At 42.2% G+C, this 22023-nt stretch overlaps 1 protein-coding gene across 1 annotated transcript; it reads left to right on the top strand.

The window, feature by feature from the left end:
- Positions 1 to 1719: 1719 nt before the first annotated feature.
- LOC130165525 (hexokinase-1-like) lies at positions 1720 to 21559 on the top strand. Its single transcript, XM_056370864.1, has 18 exons — positions 1720 to 2117; positions 4176 to 4338; positions 9074 to 9222; positions 10288 to 10407; positions 10814 to 10909; positions 11108 to 11207; positions 11391 to 11574; positions 11946 to 12101; positions 12221 to 12454; positions 13326 to 13630; positions 14533 to 14681; positions 14962 to 15081; positions 15460 to 15555; positions 17159 to 17258; positions 17531 to 17714; positions 17917 to 18072; positions 19073 to 19306; positions 19917 to 21559. Exons 1-18 carry the CDS (start codon positions 2055 to 2057, stop codon positions 20065 to 20067), a joined length of 2760 nt encoding a protein of 919 aa, XP_056226839.1. The 5' UTR covers positions 1720 to 2054; the 3' UTR covers positions 20068 to 21559.
- Positions 21560 to 22023: the final 464 nt, after the last annotated feature.

Below are 22023 nucleotides of genomic sequence, written 5' to 3'. Positions count from 1 at the left end.
CCAAATACGTTGTTGCTGTGTTTGAAAACTTGAATTTTATAAAAAATAATCAAGTCCTCAATTTGACTTTGATTCGTCTCCAAATGTGCATTTCTCTTTAAAGCCCTGTCCTAGCATGAATGCATTGATTTTACTGACAAAATGTTTAGTAAGAGGGTGTACGTGGTTTGTGTGTCAGCAGTCTCTGTGTCAGTAGGGACATTGACGCGACTACACAAATGAAGGTCACCCTGAAGCAGCCATGACACCAGGCAGGATATTCTGCCGTGGAAGGGAGTGAATGAATGCTAAAAGCCCTCCCTCCTCTCTCTCTCTCCCTCTCCTTTTTTGAGGCGTTTTTTTGTAGCACAGACGGGTGGGGAAAGGCAGCACAGGGAGGCCGTTCTTTCCATTCATGCACTCAGTGACTCGTGGTTGCAGCCTGCAGAAGATGGGGCAGGGGGGGAGGGGGGGGGATCGTGAGCAGGATGGAGGGGAATCGAGGGAGGGAAGTCCTAAATCACCAGCAGTTCAGGGGGGGAAAAAAGAGGGACGTCAGAGGCTTTGCACGTCACTGAGTCAGCAGACACGAGCCATTTTACGCAGAGCGTGGTGACGTAACCGAGCTGCAGGGGGGGGGGTAGAGGAGGGGTCGTCTCTGACTATGTATAGCAATGAAGAGATTTGTTGCATCAGGCCTCAACAGCAATTTAAAGAGAAGCTTCAAACAATGTATTGTCTATAACTGAAAAGGGACGTTTTTCAAAGCGTGTTGCGCTGATGAAAACGATTTCCACAAAACCACAAAACCATCACTCCTGTCAGATATTAGAGGCTGAAGTCCTGCTTATTTCGAGCTATTTTTATTGTAGTTTTTAAAGGAATTAAAAACACGATACACTCGGAGCATTAGATTAATTCGCATTTTGTCTACTTCTATCCATTCTATTGTTCTGTTATCGCAAGGTAACAAGGGCTTTTTTAATTCTGAAGTGAGTTTATGTTGAGCCAAAAACAACAACACCTCATTAGGGTGCAGAGTACACGCTGTGCATAGTTTAGCAACATTACAGAAGAAAGCCTTTCCAAGGTCAGGAATGAATGTTCAAGTTCAATCGTCCACAACGAGAGGTTTAGATATTCTAGTTATCAAGCAAATTTTCAAGTAATTAAATGCTGGTATGCAAGTTGTCCAGCATGGATATGGGTATCTTTCTGTGGCAGGGAGGGCTGTTGCAGGAGATAAGAAACCGTCACAGGCCACGAGTCTGTTTCTGTAACTGTAATCTGTGTAAAGCTGTGAGGAGATGGTTGCATGTTGTATCTTGATGCCCTTCAGCATGTAGTCGATGCTGAATTGTGATGCAGCAGGAAGAGAAATGATGACATCATCGTGTTGGTTGCCCTGCCCCTCTGCACGTCCACATCTGGGTGCCGTGGCAACGTGCGAGACGTGCCGGCCGGGGGGAAGTCTCTGGCTCTGTGTCCTGCTGGCAGGTTATCATGCAGATGCAGCTTCCTCCTTCAGCCCACAGTCACCCCCCCCACTCCTCTCTCCTCCCCTTTCCCTCCCTCACTCCCCTGCTGCTGTAGGAGAAGCCCCCCTCCTCTCACCAACCCCTCCCTCTGCTTCCCTTCCTCGCCTTCACATCCCCAGCTCAGCCAATCAGAGGGCTCGGTGGGGGCAGGGCATAGCGTGAACCACCACTCGAGTGCAGAGCTGTTGCATCTCCCCAGAGCTAACAGGGAGCTAGCAGCTCAGAGGGAGGAGACACGCTCAAACCCAGCCTCTGTGTGTGTTTGTGTGTTTAAGTGTGTGCGAGGCTGTGAGTGTGTGCCTGTCGCAGACTAGCAGGCACGGCTGCTGCTGGACTCTTGTTTCACCACACTTTTTTCCTTTTAACCTTGCCTTGCCACGGTGCTCAGTTCAGGCCTGCTTCCTCCTCCGCTTCAGGATAAAGAGGGATCAGCGTGGGGGGACAGGAAAGTACGGACGGCAGCCTTCCCTTTCCCTCCTTCTTTACTCTCCAACCACCTCATAGCTCCTGACAGCTCCTGGCGGACGTGCAGGCAGGATGATAGCGGCTCAGCTTCTGGCCTACTACTTCACCGAGTTGAAGGATGATCAGCTCAAAAAGGTGAGTGAAAGCAGCTTTGGACTGCCACAGTGGTCCTTTTGTGTTGGGCTGGAGAGCTGTGTAATGTGACAGCAGCCTGGTGGACAGCCATGGACGCCGGTTAACGGTAGCTGCATGTCAGCATTTAGCCTGTGGGGCGTTATCAGGCTGGGAGAGGAGGATGCAGCATTTGGGAAGTAGAGGAGGAGGAGGCCATGATGAGCTCTAATTTGGATGTGATTCTATTTTAGTTTGCTCGGGGGGTTAGTAGTGTTTGACATTTGTGTCCTTGACGAGGGCTGTGGTCAGTGACCGAGGTGATGTGCTGCAGACTGACCCTCATTATCGGGTGTCTTCCGGAGCGTCGGTTGCCAGGGCGTCTGAAGCAGACACAGGTGTCTGTGAGAGGCTGTTGGGGAAAGTCGTGAGCTCCATGATACTGTCCCTTCCCTCGCCCTCTTTCTCCACTCACTCATTATTCCCCTTTTTTTCACGGTTGTTCTCTCCTGTTTCATCTCTTCTCCCTTTACTCCATTATTCTTTTATTACCTCTGGCAAAGACGACATAAACTCATTAGCAAAGCACAGACGTTGCCATCAGTGAAATCTGAGCTGGATTACAGCCGTGGTCCATCCAAAAAAAACGACCTTGGGTTCAGTAGAAATTTGCCAGTGGACGGGACGACAGCCCAGCAAGATGTTCCCAGGGACGGAGAGTGAGTGGGAGACTCGTGATGTCACGCATGATGTCACTGTGCAGTATTTGCACGTGCCTCTGATGAAGTAGGCCGCCGCAACTTGACAGAGTCCCTCTGGGTGTAAAAAAAAAAAACATTCCTCGAAAGAATGAAAGTTCACCAAATACGGAAATCCTGGATCCAGGCTGGTCCACTCAGGACCTTATGAAGAAATGTGTCTCTGTTGATTCCAAAGTTTCTAGAGAAAACAATAATGCCCGGCTAAATTTAGGGGTATTGTTTACAAAAATGATGCTTTGCATGCGGCGTCTTGGGTTTGAATAATTAACTCACTGTTAGCATCACATAGCTTCAATGAAATGTTGGAACAAAACTGATACAGAATAGATATGATATCGGGCTTTTTTTTTTTTGTAAATTTAAAGAAATGTACTTTAAGAAGAAAATCAAGAGTTTAAGAAATCGAATAACTGAATGAATAACAAAACAATTAAACTACCTCGATATAGATTCTCCAAAAGGCTGAGGGTGAAGGACAGGAATAGAGAAAGACATGATTTGCCGTTTACTATTTACTGGAAATCATCCCATTATATTAAATACTCTGCAATGTTATTGTACCTCACGTTACATTAGTCTTTCTGAGAGGCTAATAATAGCAATGCCACACAGAGACGCCTGACGATAAAACAAATGTGTGGACTGTGTCTCACGGCACAGAATAGATTTCTGAACTGTGCCGTGCCTCATGGCATGTGCCCTGTGATTACGTAACAACAACAGTGGGTGTCCAGTGTAAACCCGCCCTAACAAACATCCCATTAATTAGATGCATTAACTGTAATGTAACAATCAAACTGCACAAGAGAAGCTACGTTAGACAAACTGATTATTCTGTTGTTGGATTTACTGATGTAGTGTTTCATAAAACTGCACTGTAAACAGTCTTAAGACAAGATGAAAATATCTCCACCTTGTGCGACACGTTTAAGGGGGCTGAGGTGCCCTGGTTTGGGCTCTGCTCCACAATATATGGCACTTTTTGTAAAGTGAATCAATCTATTGATCTTTTAAACTACCACTCAGACTCCAGTATCCAATATCCCCAACATGTCTCCTGTGCAATTTGTAGAGGAAGCGGCAACACAAGCTAAGGTGTCACGACATACGAAAATAATGGATGAGGTTTTTATAATACCTTAGACACTGATTTATCTGTGGTTAAACTGTTGGTTGGAGCTACTTTTGTTAAAATGTGTTCGTTTATTTCAGTTGTAGAAATTACCTGAGATCCCGAACTGTGTCTGCCTAATATTGTGACACGTTGATGAACGCTCCCTGACAACCCTCCTGTGTTTGTGTCCTGTGCCTGCCTCTTCAGATCGATAAGTACCTTTACTCCATGCGTTTCTCGGACGAGACGCTGAAGGACATCATGAACCGGTTCCGCCGGGAGATGGAGAACGGGCTCGGCCGTGACACGAACCCCACTGCCACCGTCAAGATGCTGCCCACCTTCGTCAGGTCCATCCCTGATGGATCAGGTACAGTGTGCATGAAGAGACTCAAGGCAGAAACACATCATCATTTTACCACTAATAATACTATTCTGATCAAGTGCACCAATATAATTGATTAATCAAATGCGCAGTTCACAGCTGAGTTTCTGAATTGAAACAGTGGGATGAGGGGAAATGAGGTATTTTGAGGACAATGTGGAACCCTAACAAAACTAGGGAGAGTAGCTTTAGCATGTTGTGCAGCTTTAATTTAAACTTTAAAGCATGGAAATGTTTTAATTTAGGCGTGGCTGCAAACCTGCTTCACTCTCTCTGCTGGAAATATTCACCTGGAGGTGAAACACTGAATCACCTGCCACTGAACAACATCTGTCACTGGTGTAACTTGACCTACCTTGTATTATCTTGTTTAAATTCATAGAGTAAACACTGCTCATAGACAAAAACACAAGGTCTCATTATTGCTTGGCTCACGATGCAGTAAACTGTATGACAGATACACGACGATGACAGACGAACGTCGCCTCTTTCACAAAATTTTCGATGAAAAAATTACAATCGGATGAAAGTGATTCCCTTTCAGATATTGCTAGCAGGTCGAGTTACACACAGTCTACCTATACTGTAAGTGTGTTAAAGCGCATCCTGACGTATCCTGTATCTATCTGTTTAAAAAAATGTGCTGATGTGTTAAAATCGTCAGGTCTGTTATGTGACATAAGCCTCTTTGTGCTCTGGATTTGGACTCAGTAGATCACAATTGTTTTAGCCCCTGGGCCAAACAGTTCAAACAGCAGGATCACATGCTGTATTCATCTCATAACAACATACAAACCACAGATTTTAAATTTCATGGGGGACAATTTAATGACCCACAGGTTTATATAATCCACTCACAACCTTTTTGCAAAGTATTAAATATTCATGGTTGCCAGTCTGAGCCTTGGCCTGTTGTCATCCGGGGCTCATGCCAGACATCAGTAACATACTCACTGTATTACATTACGATCAGGATTGTGCCGCGTTTATTTTGCTGAAATTAAGATTGGCAACTCGAACGTCTAAGAGCATTAAAAAAAATAAATAAATAAAAAATAAAACTACTAGATAAATTGAAAAATATGAGAAAATATCATTTAAAAAGAAATAGTTATATAGTGATACACTTTATATTAAAAACCACCAACCATAGTATGTATAAAATAATAAAATAACATGTCAAAACACAAAGAAAAGCACATATTACTATGTAGTTATTTTCTAATTAAGGGGCCACAATATTGAAATTACAGGAAAACAAATCTAGCAATGCTTCATTTTCAGGTTACTTTAATAATCCGACTGTTACAGGTACAGTAATCAACTACCTGGGGAAATCAACTACAAATATTTAATTAATGGCGTAATCATTTTCGCTTCCCCCCAAAGTGAAGCCGTTTATGACTGTGCGCTTTGATATTGTTTGACAAAGTAAAGGGACGTTTCACGTGCTAAAGAAACCAAACCACCCAAGTCACAAACCGGGCCTATAATGCTGCGTAGCTCGGCCTTGTTGGTAAACAGTGCCTATGCACAGAAATAACATCAAGTGCCTGTCAGAAATGCTGAGGCCCGGACAAGGGCCGTGGTGGGGGGGGCTGTCTCCTCACTTCTCTCACTTTATAAATAGCCTGAGGTTTATACGCCAGCATGAGATTGGAAGGGATCATGCAAAGGGCAGAGCTGCAGCCATGGTGATAATTAAAACTGATAAACATTTGGAAGCTAGAGTTTCAGCAGTTATGAGTTATAACACACCATGATGACTGACAGGACAAACCACTGCACACATCATCTCCTGTAACCTGTAGAGTAGAAACAGTTCGTCTACTGCAGTCAGACTTTGTGTGCGGCTCGAAGGAAAATGAGTGAATGAAATCAGGGCGAAGCTCTAATGATGTCAGTAGTAATCATTACGGCATAATGAGATTACACTGAGAGTAAAAGCCAATATAGATAAAGATGTAGAGAGAAAAAGATTTCATTTTATAGCCTCACGAATCCAGTCTAAATCTCACCAGTTTAGTTTTAGTTCTGAGCTTTTAGTTTAATGTTGTTTTCCCACATGTCGTCCTCACATCAAAACGAGGTTCGATATAATGAAATTAACTTATCTTAAGCTCTTCTTGCCACCCTTTTTTTCTGAGCTTTCAACTGCATCTCACAAATTTTCACAGGGGGAGGTTTCCTTGTTTGGCACGGAGATTGCTCAGCGGTCAATATGTAAACTCGGGTCACGTGCTAACGGTGAAAATGCATCGGGTACTGTTGAGTGCAGGTGAAATTTTATGTTTAGGATCATTCACCATGTTCGTCCAATACGAGAAAAATAAACCAAAACTCCACTAAGTTGAGTTTTTATAATAGTTCAGCAAAAATAAATCCACACGTCACTTTCTTTTGATTGTTTAAAAGCTCATCCAATTCTCTGCAAAGTAATATTTGTCTGACACAGCCTCCCAGACTGCAACAAGCAGAGCTAAATATGTGGCTATAAAAGGCGACACTAAGTGGATGAAGTCTCGTCACATTACAACTAAATTCACTCTTTTCCCCACAGTGAATAAATAATGACAATAATGTCACACTACAATAGAGAGGGCTCTCAAAAGTTAAACATTAATCCAGACTTAATCAATACTGAATCAATAGTTTACTGTGGTGCAACAAGCAAGGCTCTGTGATCAACTGAGTTGTTCACCAAGCTTGAACTCTGGGAACGAGCCAGGAGACAAAGATGGACAAGGATTGTTTCTGGGACCTAAACTCACAATGTGACCACACCTTCAGCTGCTCCTGCTCCGGCTCTGATATTTTTTTTTTTCTTTAGAGATTAGATCTTGTGAAAACTGAGTAAACATCTAGGTTTGGTTTGTTGCCAGAATTAAAGCCAGGATTAAATTTAAGAATGCCAGGCACATTTCTCCTGTCGAGTCATTTGAATCCTTGTCCCACTGAGTCTTGGTGCTGGTGCATCTTTATTTCAAGCTTTTCTTACGATGGTTTATTACTGACAAGACTTGATTTAATGGGTTTGATTAAGGAATTACTGCAACAAATACTGAAAATCGACTTGTGTATATATAAACCAGGAAGCAGCACCACAGTTTACACATGCTTGGACTGAGGTCACGAGGGCTGTAAACTGGACACATGCTCTGCAGCATGTCGGTAACACTTCTATATGTCAAGCCTGATCGCGTCTCATTCCAGTCAGGTCAAGGGGATAAATAGCATAACACAGCAACGCGCTACAGTCATGGTGGCACTGAACGAAGAACACTGTTTTGTGTCATGTAACCGAAAGGTCACAGGTCAGATCCCAGAAAGAGTAAATGCATATCCACACACTTGTCATGTGTTCGGTTCCAGTGACACTTAATCCCTCTACGCTCCGTCACTTGAAGTCACTTTAGATCAGCGTCAAACAAACACCTGAAAAGGTAAATTAATCATTTTAATTCAAAATGAGAATATAAATATTTGTAAACTTAAAGAGCTTCTGCTCTAACCGATGAATTCCTGCAGGAAAATACAAGTGATCAAATAGTGGAAATTATTAGGTATCTTCCTACTTGCATTTGCTAATTAGTCACATTTTATTGGAGGTTACGACCTGTTGTTTTAACATAAAGAAGAATCTTAACAGGTAACAACTTGTGTGTTAATTTTTCAATAAGTAAAATGAAACCAACTCTATATCTGATGTTACGAGAAAGCTTCTCTCCTCGGGGGGATGGATTTACATTTGGGCTTTTTGCCTGGAGCGACACTCCACCTCTGCACCTGGCTGGCAGCTCTGCTCACATAAAAGGGTTTCTGTGAAAAACTAGCTCAAGAGCATCTTGAAATTAGGTCATTTTTTTTTTTGTGTGAGTGTGTGTGTGTCTTTGCTTTTCATGTCTCAGTTCCTGAAGGGTTCAAGTTGTGCCTGTTTGTATTACCGGCTGTATTCGTAAGCTTGCTGTTTTGTTTTTGACACACCTGTCACAAATCCAGACTCTGAAGAGAGACCGCCGTGATCTGCATCCCAATAATGACAATCCTCACACCAGAGCAGGCCTTAGTGTTTTTAGGATCCTAAAGAGAGATTCCAGTAAATTAAAAAAAACAAACTTAGAACTTTACTGCCGTCAAGTGGAAAAAGTCATTACTCAAAATTTTTCTAATTTTCCAAATCCATTTAAGGCCAACATGCTCCTCTGTGGAGACTTTTTGTAATCCATTTGGCTCATAAACTCCCTCAGAAACCTTCCTTTGTATGACAATTGCAAAACAGTGCAACTTAAACTTTGTGCCATTGGACTTTTATCTGCCTCACATTTAAATCTGTGACGTTTTGATATGAAATGTTATGAGTTATATGCTCCCAGGTGCCAGTTTATTAGGTACACCTACAGCTAAAACTAATGTAGTTTAATGCAACAGTCCTGCAATGAATCCTACTGTAGGTTATAATTTTCATTCTTTAAACTACAGAAGTGTTGAATAAACTTTATGGTCATTTTGGAGGCAGCAGTTTGCGGTGCTGTTGAACTGTATATTGCATTATACCAACAGGTGTTTGTATTACTTTCCAGCCCATTTAGATTAATGAGGGTAGTCCAAATAACACAGCCATGGCAAATCATAAACACCCAGCAGATCAAAACATCAAAACAAGAATCTACCTGGCAGATTACCATTTAAAAAAATCTCTACCGTTTTCTCTTCCTGACAGAAAAGGGAGACTTCATAGCTCTGGACCTTGGCGGGTCTAACTTCCGGATCCTGCGTGTGAAAGTGACACAGGACAAGAAGCAGCCGGTTCAGATGGAGAGCCAGGTCTACGAGACCCCTGATGACATCATCCACGGGAGCGGGACACAGGTAATCACAGATATACATCAATTATTTTTTATGTTGTATGAAACTTTCTAAGAGCCTCAGATATAAAACATCAGGCCTCAATATTCTGTAAGTTTCCTCACAGACCCGGTGAAGTGTCCTAACGCTGTAATCCCCATCATCAACAACTACTGCATGACCCGAGTCAGACAGTCGATTGTTTCCACTCAAAACAGTCAGTGTTTGTGTCTGCCCTCCAAACAGAGCTCAGCAGTGTTTAAGGTCAGCCGGGGGAACAATTTGTGTAAAACGACCTCCCGAGTAACGCAGGGAGTAATGAGAGTGATGTCAGAACCCGCGCTGACCCACAGTGGACTTGTAGAGAGCAGCTGGCAGTCGTGTTGTAACACGATAACCCAAAACACGAGCGACTGTCTGAGGCCGTGCGATTGGTTCAGAGCGCGACTTACACAGATGGAACAGGACAGATGCTGTTTAATGAAATGTCGGAGGGACAGCTGGCGAAAAATGTAACGTGATATATGAACAGGTTTGTTAAACAAAAGAGGGTTTTTTGGTTTTTATTGCATTGTGAGTGACTTTGTGAAATATATGATTTTGAACAGCCTCCGTCAGAATGAAGACGTATTATCTTTATTAAGTATAAAGTGACTCCACCGGAGCTCAGAGAGCACATGAACAAATCAAGTTGTTTACATAATGTTATGAATATTTGTGTTGTATCTTGTACATCAACCATATCCAGACTTGTGAATCTGTTACTAAGCAACCAAATGGCACATCCGGTACATCATATATTAACTGTTTTTCTCTGCAACTTGCATCTGCTCCTGATAATGGTTTTAAGTATAAACATATATATATATATAAACATAAAAAATGCCTCTGTAACTTTTATACTTTTAAAAATACATTTAAGCTTCATCTAAATGAAGCTTGAACATTTGAGAACTGTGAAGTAATTACTTTTTCAACTTCTAATAATAAAGAAAAGTGTTGAATGTTTGTTAATGTGTTGTTAGTAAAAATGTTTTGGCATGCTGCCTTGTTGTTCTACAGAGTTTAAGTCCCCTTTCTGTCTTGCAGCTCTTTGCCCATGTCGCAGATTGCCTGGGTGATTTCATGGAGAAGCAAAAAATCAAGGATAAAAAGCTTCCTGTGGGATTTACGTTCTCCTTCCCCTGCGCCCAAACCAAACTGGATGAGGTAAACGTTTAAACAACTGTGTTGTGGACTTTGTAGTTAAGGAGAAAACAGACTTTTACAGATACTGTACAGTTTCATCCATCAGATCTGAGAGTCAGCAACATGAAATTGCATCAAGATGACGAAATCTTCAAAGTTTTACATTCTTATGAACTTATTTAGACGTTGAATTTGTGAACAGAAGGTGTATAAAAGCTTTTTAGAAAAACACACTTTCAGATTGCAGATGTCTGCCGTTACGTAAAAGGTAAATTTAGTGTAATTGTTGTCGCAGTTTCTTTGGGTGAATGTGGTTTTTGGAGCTGGTTGCTGTGGTTAGAATAGCAATGGACAGACATTTGAGATGTGTCCAAGCCTGTCTGACTGTAACTTAACGTCTGGCCTTATAAAACTACTTCTTTTATAGGCGGTCTTAGTGACATGGACAAAGAAGTTTAAGGCCAGTGGTGTAGAAGGCGCGGATGTTGTGAAGCTTCTGAACAGGGCCATTAAGAAACGAGGGGTAAGTTTTTATCTCTTTTTCCTTTTTAAGTGATGTGCAAATGTGATACTGTCTTTGAACAGAAACATACCACCCAAAGTTATGATTATACTTCTCATAATGCAATTTAAGATAATAAAATGATCAGGTATGGTAGGACAGACCAAAGTCCAGACCTCTGAGAGTTTGACTGAGTCTGACAGAATCTTGTTTTTCCAGGACTATGAGGCAGACATCATGGCGGTGGTGAACGACACAGTTGGCACTATGATGACCTGCGGATTTGACGATCAGCGTTGTGAAGTGGGCATCATTATAGGTAAAGACACAGACTAAGTCACCACATATTTCCCTTCCAGTACAATGAGCGCAGTTCTACATGTGAGGGCGCCAAAGGTTTAACAATCTTACCCCGGTGCATCACACTGCACCCTGCGCACTGAGCTCCGCAGAGCGTAACAGTCACGCAGGACAGGACTCATTCACCTCTGCATCCATTCAGGAACGGGAACAAATGCCTGCTACATGGAGGAGTTGCGTCACATTGACCTGGTTGAGGGAGACGAAGGCCGGATGTGCATCAACACCGAGTGGGGTGCGTTCGGGGACGATGGGTCCCTGGAGGACATTCGCACAGAGTTTGACCGTGAGATCGACAGAGGTTCTATCAACCCAGGAAAACAGCTGTAAGATCTTCCTTTAAAAATTTTGTTGATATGCATCAGCCTTGATTTTGATTACATAGCCAAATCGGCAAAGGTGTTTCATCTACTACAACAAAGTAGTACGCTCGAAATCCTGAAGGATCCGGGGATCCTTTTGTCGTTGTCTTATTTTAACACACTATTCTAGAAAAGAGCTCTTTTTGTTTCTGAAGTGCAACCGTAACGTTATGTAACAGAAAAAGAGGTTACAGGCCTCCCAAACTCCCATCTGCCAAGCAAAAGCAGCATGACAATTCTACTGAGAGGCCTTTAAAAGAGAAGATGAAGTGACTAATGCAAACTGTAGCCACAACTCATCATCTGAAAGTGCTGCTGTGTTTCGCTCTGCCCAGGTTTGAAAAGATGGCCAGTGGGATGTACATGGGAGAGCTGGTTCGACTCATCCTGGTCAAGATGGCCAAAGAGGGGCTGCTGTTTGAGGGACGGATAACCCCCGAGCTCCTGACGAAAGGAAAAATCGAGACAAAACATGTCTCAGCTATTGAGAAGTGAGTGTGTGTGTGTGTGTGAACCAATCGTGGGAACTAAACAAAAAAACAAACAAAACTGCAGGTTCTGCAGGTGCATGGATGAAATTCTTCATAATGATGAATACCTCTGATTTCAGGACTAAAGAAGGACTGAAGAAATGCATGGAGATCCTGACGAGGCTCGGGGTCGAGCCTTCAGATGAAGACTGTCTGGCCGTGCAGCATGTGTGCACCATCGTATCTTTCCGCTCGGCAAACCTGATTGCCTCAACACTGGGAGGCATCCTCTCGCGCCTAAAGGAAAACAAAGGAGTCGCACGCCTCCGCACCACCGTGGGTATCGACGGGTCTCTCTACAAGATGCACCCTCAGTGAGTACTCAGTACTAAGACAGGCACTGAAGGGAGGGTAACACCAAGCAAGGCTAAATGCTTAGATTGTCTTGTTAAGTCTTCATGTTGGGCTTCATATTTTCTGTGAAAGACAAACAAAACACAAAGACGAAATGACAACTACAGCGCTTAGGGTTCAGCCAGCCATAAATTCTTCAAACAGGATCCTCTGAGGGAATACAGAGGATGCACACGAGACACGCCTTTTTAGTGGTGGGAAGATTTCAGATTTCCATAAATCAGGCATCAATGAAAACGCTCACACAAATCCCTTCTGATGTGCTTTAATTTAAGGTGAGGTTTCTTGATATAAAAGCTTTTAGCTTTTGAGCTGGGTGATATCATGACGGTACGATCTTTCTGCGGTGCAAAGAAGTAATAAATCTGAGCAAGCTCTAAATTCAAATGAACATAATTAGCTATTAAAGTTTTGTATGTGATGCCAACAACATGGAATAATGAAAAGCATGACACTGAAATCCAGGTCTGAACATCACTTTCATTATTTTAAAATTTGATTATACCATGTAATGATAAAATACTAGAAAATATCCAGATTAATATCAGCATAATTATTTCAAACACATCACCCAGCCATCACTAGCAGGTTAAATAAATCACCATAAAATCAAAAGTAGTGCAATATTATGAAATAGTTTCACTTCAGTGAAAGGAGATACTATATGTATGTGTGAAATACCAGTCAAGAGCCTCTCAACTACTGCGCAGTATCTTCCGCTCTCTCCACTTCCTAAGACGGTTTGCTCACCTATGAAGATTAATACTCTAGATTTGGTTAAACAGATAAAGTCTCCGTGTTTGATGACAATATCTTCTGCTCTCCGAACAGATACGCTCGCCGTCTGCACAAGACAGTGCGTCGCCTGATCCCAGACTCTGACGTCCGCTTCCTGCTGTCCGAGAGTGGGAGTGCGAAAGGCGCAGCCATGGTGACAGCAGTGGCGTACCGTCTGACGGAGCAGGCGCGCCAGATTCAGCAGACTATGGCGGAGTTCCGGCTGAGCAAAGGCCAACTGTTAGAAGTGAAGAAACGCATGAGGATGGAGATCGAAAGAGGCCTCAAGAAGGACAGCCACAAGGAAGCCGCAGTCAAAATGTTGCCCACCTTTGTCCGAAGTACACCAGATGGATCAGGTGACTGCGCTTTCAACATATCAGTATATCTATCTATCTATCCAGCTTTATATCACACAGCAAAAGGTTGCATGTGGAATGAATAAGGCATCGACATGTCACAAAACCGATCTTCAAAAAGGAGACCCGTCTGAGACGAGGTCACAAAAACACAGGTTGATGTGTGAAGAAAACACGGACCTCAAACAGAGTAGGCTGAAGTTAGTTAGATCATCTCCGGCTGGAAAAAGTTTTACCCAACACGGTCCGGTGAAAATCTGGGGGCAAACCTGCAAACATTAAAATGTTTTCTCTCCCTGTGATTGGAGACACAGCTGCTGTTTAGAAATGTTGATCAGGTTTGTTGGGTCGCACACGTCCTGGTTGGCAACACTGTAAATCATAAATCATATTTGTGCTCACACTGATGGATCAAGTGTCATCACAGAAGTGATTCATCAACTTAAACTAAGTTCATCTTTGTTTGTGAAGTTTATGGAGGGTTACAAATTGCAATGCTTCGTGTATTTGGCAGTTTTCCAAAATCAGAAGGATTATAAGATGAGGCAATCTCAAGTGAATCAGGTTTTTCCGCATTATTTTAACAGACATCAGCAATCGGTGTCCATCATGTCATTATCATTTTAAACTGTCATCACTCATGTCTTATAACTAGCTGTAGTTAGCTAACCAGTTCAGACAAGCACAGTCTTTTAAAGACATGAGGAAGTACCAACCACATCTGTAACTCTAAATAAAACTTATAATTTTACGACTATTATGAAATCTTTAACTTAAATATTCAAGAAGTCAAATTAGACTTTAGGCAGCAATATTTCTTGTACAATAAAATAAACACAATGGAAGAAAAAACTAAGCTCTCTCAGCCCTCAGGCTAACAAGGCCTTTTTCTCGTAATACAGAAAACGGCGACTTCCTCGCTCTGGACCTCGGAGGGACAAACTTCCGTGTCCTTCTGGTAAAGATCCGCAGCGGGAAGAGGCGATCAGTGGAGATGCACAACAAAATCTACGCCATTCCCATAGAAGTCATGCAAGGCACTGGAGAAGAGGTAACGAGGATCTCTCACATTACTGTCAAACAGAAGTCTTTCCTGTTTGGAAATAGATTTACTCCTGTACTTTCCTTTTGTTTTTTTCCTTCACGTCAATCAGTGTACTGCTCACAATAAACAACATTTGGAGCATGTGTGTGCTTGTAGTGTTTGGGTTGCTATGGTTACAAGGGGAGACAAACATTTTCGTCTCACCATAGAGAATAAAGTATTAGCAAAAACCCAACCATTCCTCCCAGTAAATAAACCACTAAAAGCATAAATGTCTGCCTTCCAGCTCTTTGACCACATTGTGCACTGCATCTCCGACTTCCTGGACTACATGGGAATGAAAAGTGCTCGACTGCCGCTGGGTTTCACCTTCTCCTTCCCCTGCCATCAGACCAGCCTGGACGCAGTATGTTTTTCTAATTTCTGCAAAATTACTTCAAGAAAGTAAAAAAAGTACCAGACCTGAGCTGCTACAAGATAAATGCAGTTGGAGCAGAAAGATCAAAGCAAAGTGCAATAAGCTCAAGCAATTAAAGAAAGTATCTTGACATATAGATTACAGTTCATTGTAGACACAGGCTTCCTCTGCTGGCTATTGGGTGTGGCTGAACATGAACAGCTACTGTTCATTAGCAGTACTAATCCATTGTCTCCCTTCATATTTTTCCTTTTAGTCAAGATGGCTGCTTTTCAGACTATTAAAGCCTGTTGTACTACCCGAGCAGTTTATTTTTAATTGTCTGATTGTTAGATACTTCCCCAGTAAGTGTCACATGCTCTGCAGGGTATTCTCGTGACCTGGACCAAAGGCTTCAAGGCCACAGACTGCGAGGGCGAAGACGTGGTGGAGCTCCTCCGGGAAGCCATCAAGAGGAAAGAGGTAATATAGGAAATATATCTGATCACATCACATCATTAGCTGTGCTGCAACTAGAACTACAGCAACGCAGACGACACAGACGCTACAGTCTCTCCAGTGCTTTCAACACATAGAATTTCATGTGATATTTTCCTGTGGCGTTATTGTGCTGCCACAGTGAAAGTATTCTTCAGTCAGGGTCAAACATCCATCTATATCTATATTCTACACCGTACATATCTGCCATTTTCCTGCTGGTTAGAATTAACTTCTGGCTGCTGCTGCTGTTAAAACTTTTCTGGACCAATGCCACTTGTATAAGACGGGGCACAGTTTGGCCTATTTGAAACGAAGGTGACGTGGCTTTAAAAGCTCTCATCAAACATCTGATTGGCAGCTGATAAATGTCGCTTGGTGGCACTCAACCAGCGTCTGTGATTGCAGACCTCAAGTGCTTAGAAGTGAAGCGTCTGTAAAGAATGCGGAGATACGCAGGACACAGTCTAATACAGCACCTTCATACAATTGAACGGGCAAAATATTCATTAGTACTACAGTAATAATACAACAGATATTGCAGCAGTCAACTACTGTACACCACGTGGCAACATGCCAACCCTGGCGCACTGACAACTTTGAATTCAGCAGCAAGTTAGTAGTTTCAGCATAAAGACACTTAACCGCACCCCCTACTGTGTAAACCCACAAGCTTAGCAGCACCTACTACATCCTGGTATAAACATTACAGCGGGCCAATCACTCATCATTAACAAAACACATTCTGCTTACTTACTATTGTTATCTTTTTTTTGTATTCATTGAGTTTTTTTTTTAATATTCAAATGTCTTCCCGTTTGAGTTTCTTATATTGATTTCACCCTTTTAGATGGAGGATCCAGTAAGTATAAAGTGACTGTAAATGATTAACTGAGAGGTAAAGCAGTGGGGGACTGCAGCAGTGTGTGGTTATTGTTGTCATAGCATGTCCATAACACCAGGAAAAACCTGGGTTCAGATATTGTGGAGGAGTGTGCCTTTCTGTGTCTGCAGTGTGGGATCTTATTTAAACTAAGAATTACAAGGACGATCCTCTGTACTTTGTGTGTGTGTCAGAGCTCCTCAATTTTGCAGTTCCCTGAAACGGCTTGTGTATTTTTATTGTATAGTTTGTCTGGGAATGTGAGTGAACTGCATTGTGCTCAGTGTGGCGTTTGAAAAGTTACCAGGCCTGATATTAATCCCTCTGTCAACGCGGCCCTTCAGCGACAACTGTTGGACATAAAACTTAAAAGTTGTTTTAAGGTGGAGTGAAAAACACCCGGAAACATAAGTGAAATTATGTTTTAAACGATCTTTGGTAAGAATTTAGTTTTTGCTAAAAGTAATCATCTGACATTTTGTGCCTTGCAGATAAAGAGATAAATAAATTTCTAGCTTGTGCATTCAAATAATTTAAATGTAAGTTTATTTGAACTTTCCTCTGTACATTGATTTATTGGATTATAACTCAAAGCATGAGTCGTGAGTTGTGAGATTTGTGTGAAACTATCACAGCATATAAACTCTTGTTGGAACGTACATGCGATTTCATCGTACTTCCGTACTTGTGTCGTTTGTTTTCTAGGAGTTTGAGCTGGATGTGGTCGCCATAGTGAACGACACCGTGGGGACGATGATGACCTGCGCGTATGAGGAACCCAGTTGCGAGGTGGGACTCATTGCAGGTGAGTTCAACCACTGTTGTTTTTAATAGGAAACACATTTGATCTCCACATGAAAGAGTTAAAGAAAGGTGACAGCGTTCGAAAAATAATTGGATGAGGAACTCGTATACTCACAGTCTTATTATATGTAAGATATTTTTCTACACCTCCAATAGGAAACGCTAATGTAAAATAAAATGTCTTGGATTTGTATCTTTATAAACGAAAAGTCTTGTAAAATCAGGAACTGTTCAGGGTTGAGACTGACGGGCTGCGACTGTGTGTCCTGACAGGGACGGGCAGTAACGCCTGTTACATGGAGGAGATGAAGAACATCGAGATAGTGGATGGAAATGAGGGCCGCATGTGTGTCAACATGGAGTGGGGGGCGTTCGGAGACAACGGCTGCCTGGATGACATCAGGACGAAGTACGACCAGGCGGTGGACGAGAACTCGCTCAACGAAGGCAAACAAAGGTCAAGAGGCTTCCAGTATCGAACTACATCTTAGTATCTCCATAGCTAGTTTGAACACAAGTTAAACACTTTGCCGGTTCATAATCACATCTGGATCAAATAGCACATATAAGATATGTCCCAACTATGACTAAAATAATTTAGCCTCATGTGCTCATTACTGAGAAATATTGAATGTCTCGTCTCTTTCTCACACGGTCAGATATGAGAAGATGTGCAGTGGCATGTACCTGGGAGAGATTGTCAGGCAGATTTTGATTGATCTGACCAAGCGTGGCTTCCTCTTCCGGGGGCAAATCTCCGAGACGCTGAAGACCAGGGGCATTTTCGAGACAAAGTTCCTGTCGCAGATAGAGAGGTGAGTGAATCACTTAGTACTTTCACTGCCAGTGCTTTCACCGCTGCTTTTTCACCACATGAAACCCCGACCTGCTTCTCCAGAGGCAGGAAAAGGAACATTATCTATGTTGCAAACTAGCCGGTGGTAAGATTTTCTTATTTCAACAAATGGTTTCAGCTCATTTTTTATGCAAAATGTTCTTTCCAACTGAAATAAGTTTCATTGCAGTCAACTGTGAGGATTTCAAAACATTAACAGTACATAGTGTGTTGTGGTTTCAGACTTAGACGGCCGACAGTTTGCACTAATTTTCAACATCATACAGGGAGAAATCCACTGATATAAGAAGAAAGATCTCTTCCTCCTCTGACAGACTTTTGAATAGTAGAGTCCATTTAGTTCAAATAATAATCTTTTACTTTGCCGACCAGCAGGCATTGGTTTCCATTGATTTCTATACAGTAGGAAAATCAAGCTGCAGAGACATGAGATCAATTCTGTACTCCATCAGACTGAAAACCAAGTCTGCTTTCATTTTTCAAAGTTGCGGTAACACAGACCAGGATATTAGTTCATCTGCATTTAGAACTGTACATGATTCTGCTCTGAAAGATTAGAGCATAACAAGGAGGTGCAGGTTGATTTTCATGTTGTGGTGAAATGAATGAAAGCTGGCAGCTGCCTGCAGGTAGGCAGAAAACTAATTAATAAACCTGAAATGTCAGACACTGACTGCTTATACGCAACCTCTGGTGAAAACATGCAAAACCACTCGTATGATTTAGAGGATGACTGCATGAAAGCACAGGCTCAGTCATCATTGTTCACAGAGAAGTAACATCTAGGGGGATAACACACCTACGAAAGAGAGGAGGAGGGGGGATGCAATGTGACGACTTGAGTTTATACACTGTCTAAGCCTACCTTAGCCTCTGGGAACAGCTGTGAGGTATCCGGTGACTCTCCTGCTGTTGGCTGACCTCTGACATTCCCTCCCCCGTCCCCTCGTGCTCCACAGCGATCGTCTGGCGCTGCTGCAGGTCAGGGCGATCCTGCAGCAGCTGGGGCTCGACAGCACCTGTGATGACAGTATTATCGTCAAAGAGGTGTGTGGCACGGTGTCGCGCCGCGCAGCTCAGATCTGTGGAGCCGGGATGGCTGCCGTGGTCGACAAGATCCGTGAGAACAGAGGACTGGACCACCTGGATGTCACCGTGGGCGTGGACGGCACGCTCTACAAGCTGCACCCTCAGTAAGTCACAGGATAGGAACATAAAAGAGGGCGTATTTTGGGGTGAAGGGAAGTTCATTTATTCAAAAACACGACAGTACATATCAAATGTCATCATGCTGCAAAGGTTGTTTCCTTTTCAATTTTCCTCATATTTGAGGATATTGGATGGCCTTTGCTGCTTCAAGTGGCAGAAAACTCATCTCTGAATTGCAGTATTTTAGACTGTCTACATTTTGTTTAAGAAGCTGAGAAACTGAACATTTTTAGGCTGAAAAGTTTAAATTACTAATTCTAAATCATTTATATTTCCAATTCCTTATAAAGACATTTTTTTTCAAGTCATCCATCAGTTTATTCTGACAGACGTGGTCTCTGTTTGGCATCCAAAAAGACACAGAAGTGTGCTTTTCCTGGTTCCCAGAATATAAACTCTGTACTGTAACAATGAATCTATATTTGACATAATAAATATATTAATTATTTCTCCATGAGAAAAGCCCTGAATAAACTGTCCCTGCTTTACCCTGTTGCTCTTCCAAGCTAGAGTGATAACTACATGTCTCATTTCTTTAAATTCAGTAGCGAACTTGCCTCCTAACCACAGTTTCCTGTCGCCCTCTTCCCTCAGTTTCTCACGGATCTTCCAGCAGACTGTGAAGGAACTCGCCCCCAAATGTGAGGTGAACTTCCTGTTATCCGAGGACGGCAGCGGTAAGGGAGCCGCCCTCATCACCGCCGTGGGCTGCCGCCAGCGAGAGCTGGAAGCGCAGCAGCACTGAGGAGCTCCGCCCCCGTTTGTCCTCAAGAAAACTACCTGCTGCTTCACCGTGACCTTCACCCACCGCACAGCCCAACTCCATCTCCCCTTGGCAGCCGTGACTCCACCTCTGCCCAACCTGGCCCCCCCACAGCCAGAGAGACATGCTGCATGCATAGGGAATTAAAACTGAATATCTAAATATTTATTTATACAGCAACAGAGGGTTTATTATTTCCATGTTTGTACATTTTCCTCTATAGCTTGTCAATAATCTGATAACTCTAAACTCCTTAGGTGTGCAATATTTGTGTATTGCTAATTTTATTTTTATATGGAGGCAAATATATAATTGTATTTATATAACTGAGGCCACTTTGAATCCCAGAGGTCATTAGGATTTTGCACCATAGACACAAGAAAATGTCTGCACTTTTTATATGAGAGTTAGAACAGCAGCATTTCAATGTAACTTCCAAACGAAGGACGTCCTTCTCGCTGAATGAAGAAACTCATTTTTACAGGCGTCACTGGTTCAGAAAACCAGTCCCAAAAGGGCTCGCTACAAAAGGGTTGAATGCAAGAGTCACGGCTGTTAAAAATCATCCTCATTCTATGTACGACATGCTCACACAATGTGCTAGGCTACTAACCCCTCTTCGTGTAACTCAATGTAACTCACATATTAATGTATCCCAGCAGCACCACCACCATTTATTCCTCAAGAGCTGAGAAGGTAGAAAAGGCCCCAGCGGAAGTGTTAGCGTATCCTGTTGCTATTTGTGAACTACTATACTTTTGGTGTTGTGATGAATTCCACTTCTACTCATTGTATGTGCAAAGAATAAATGTTTATTGGGCCCCAAGAACAGAGTGGATACTACGAGCGCTTTTGTGTGTATTTGTGGCTGAGTGTCAGTGTGTCTTCTGTAATGACCTGTAGCTTTCAATGTCCAAAGCTCTGTCAAGACTGCATGCCTTACATTAAGACAAAAGGACAGTACTGGATCATTTCCTTTCCTTTCTTTTCTTTTTTTTAATTTTATTTTCTAAATCAATATAGATTTGTGATCGACACAGTGAAAAGTGAATGCATTAAATTATATTTTGTTGTGGAGTAAATCCTGGTGTCTCTTTCTTAAAAAACGATCAAGAAGCAGCAGAGGCAATGCAGAAAATTGTAATGCTAGACGGGGAGCTCCGTAAGACATATTAACCGCAGAAAACGTGGTGCGTTTATACAAAAGGAAGAGAGAGACCATCTTCTTATTAAGCTTTAACTAGCTGCGTTTTCATCTTCCAAGCAAATATTCACTGGTACCAGCTTCTCAAATATGAATATTTGCTGAGGCTTTCTGAGGCTTCTGTGATGGTAAATTGAAGATCTTTTGGGTTTTAGCCACAGTGGGCTTTGGGAAATAGGCATTTTCACTGTTTTCTGATGTTGCAGAGACAAAACATTTATTCGATTAATCAAGAAAATAAGTGTCAAATAAAAAACACATAATACTGTTTTTAATGTACTGTATCTGTAATGTGTTAGATATGTTATTTCTCATGACATTTCAAAGACTAAATGAGTAAACTAAAAGTAAAAATAACCCAATGAGCTGTGTAATAAAAACTAAAAAAAAAAATCAATGGTTGTCAAAATCCGTCAAGATATATATGACAGATGTAAGAGGACAGTTGTTTTAGGCCATTTTATTGGTGGTGGTGGTGGGGGATGGAGGAGGGTGTATTTCCTGTGAGTTTCCTGATTTGCACATGATGTTAACCATAAGCCACAAAGGCCACGTTGTTAAGTTAATTTATAACTACTGTCCCATAGAAATGTCCTCGAAAACGTCTGCACCTATTGATGGAAAAGAACAGTTTGCTTTGAAATACATTGGATCTAATTTCTCAAGAAAGCAATTGCTTGGAAAGTAGTTGTATGACCATAGAACATTTCAATCTTAACTATTCTCTCCACCCT

Source organism: Seriola aureovittata, chromosome 3 (genome assembly GCF_021018895.1).
Source record: "Seriola aureovittata isolate HTS-2021-v1 ecotype China chromosome 3, ASM2101889v1, whole genome shotgun sequence".
Taxonomy (NCBI): Eukaryota; Metazoa; Chordata; class Actinopteri; order Carangiformes; family Carangidae; genus Seriola; species Seriola aureovittata.
Note: the sequence above shows the minus strand (reverse complement) of the source record. Positions and strands in the feature narration are given on the sequence as shown.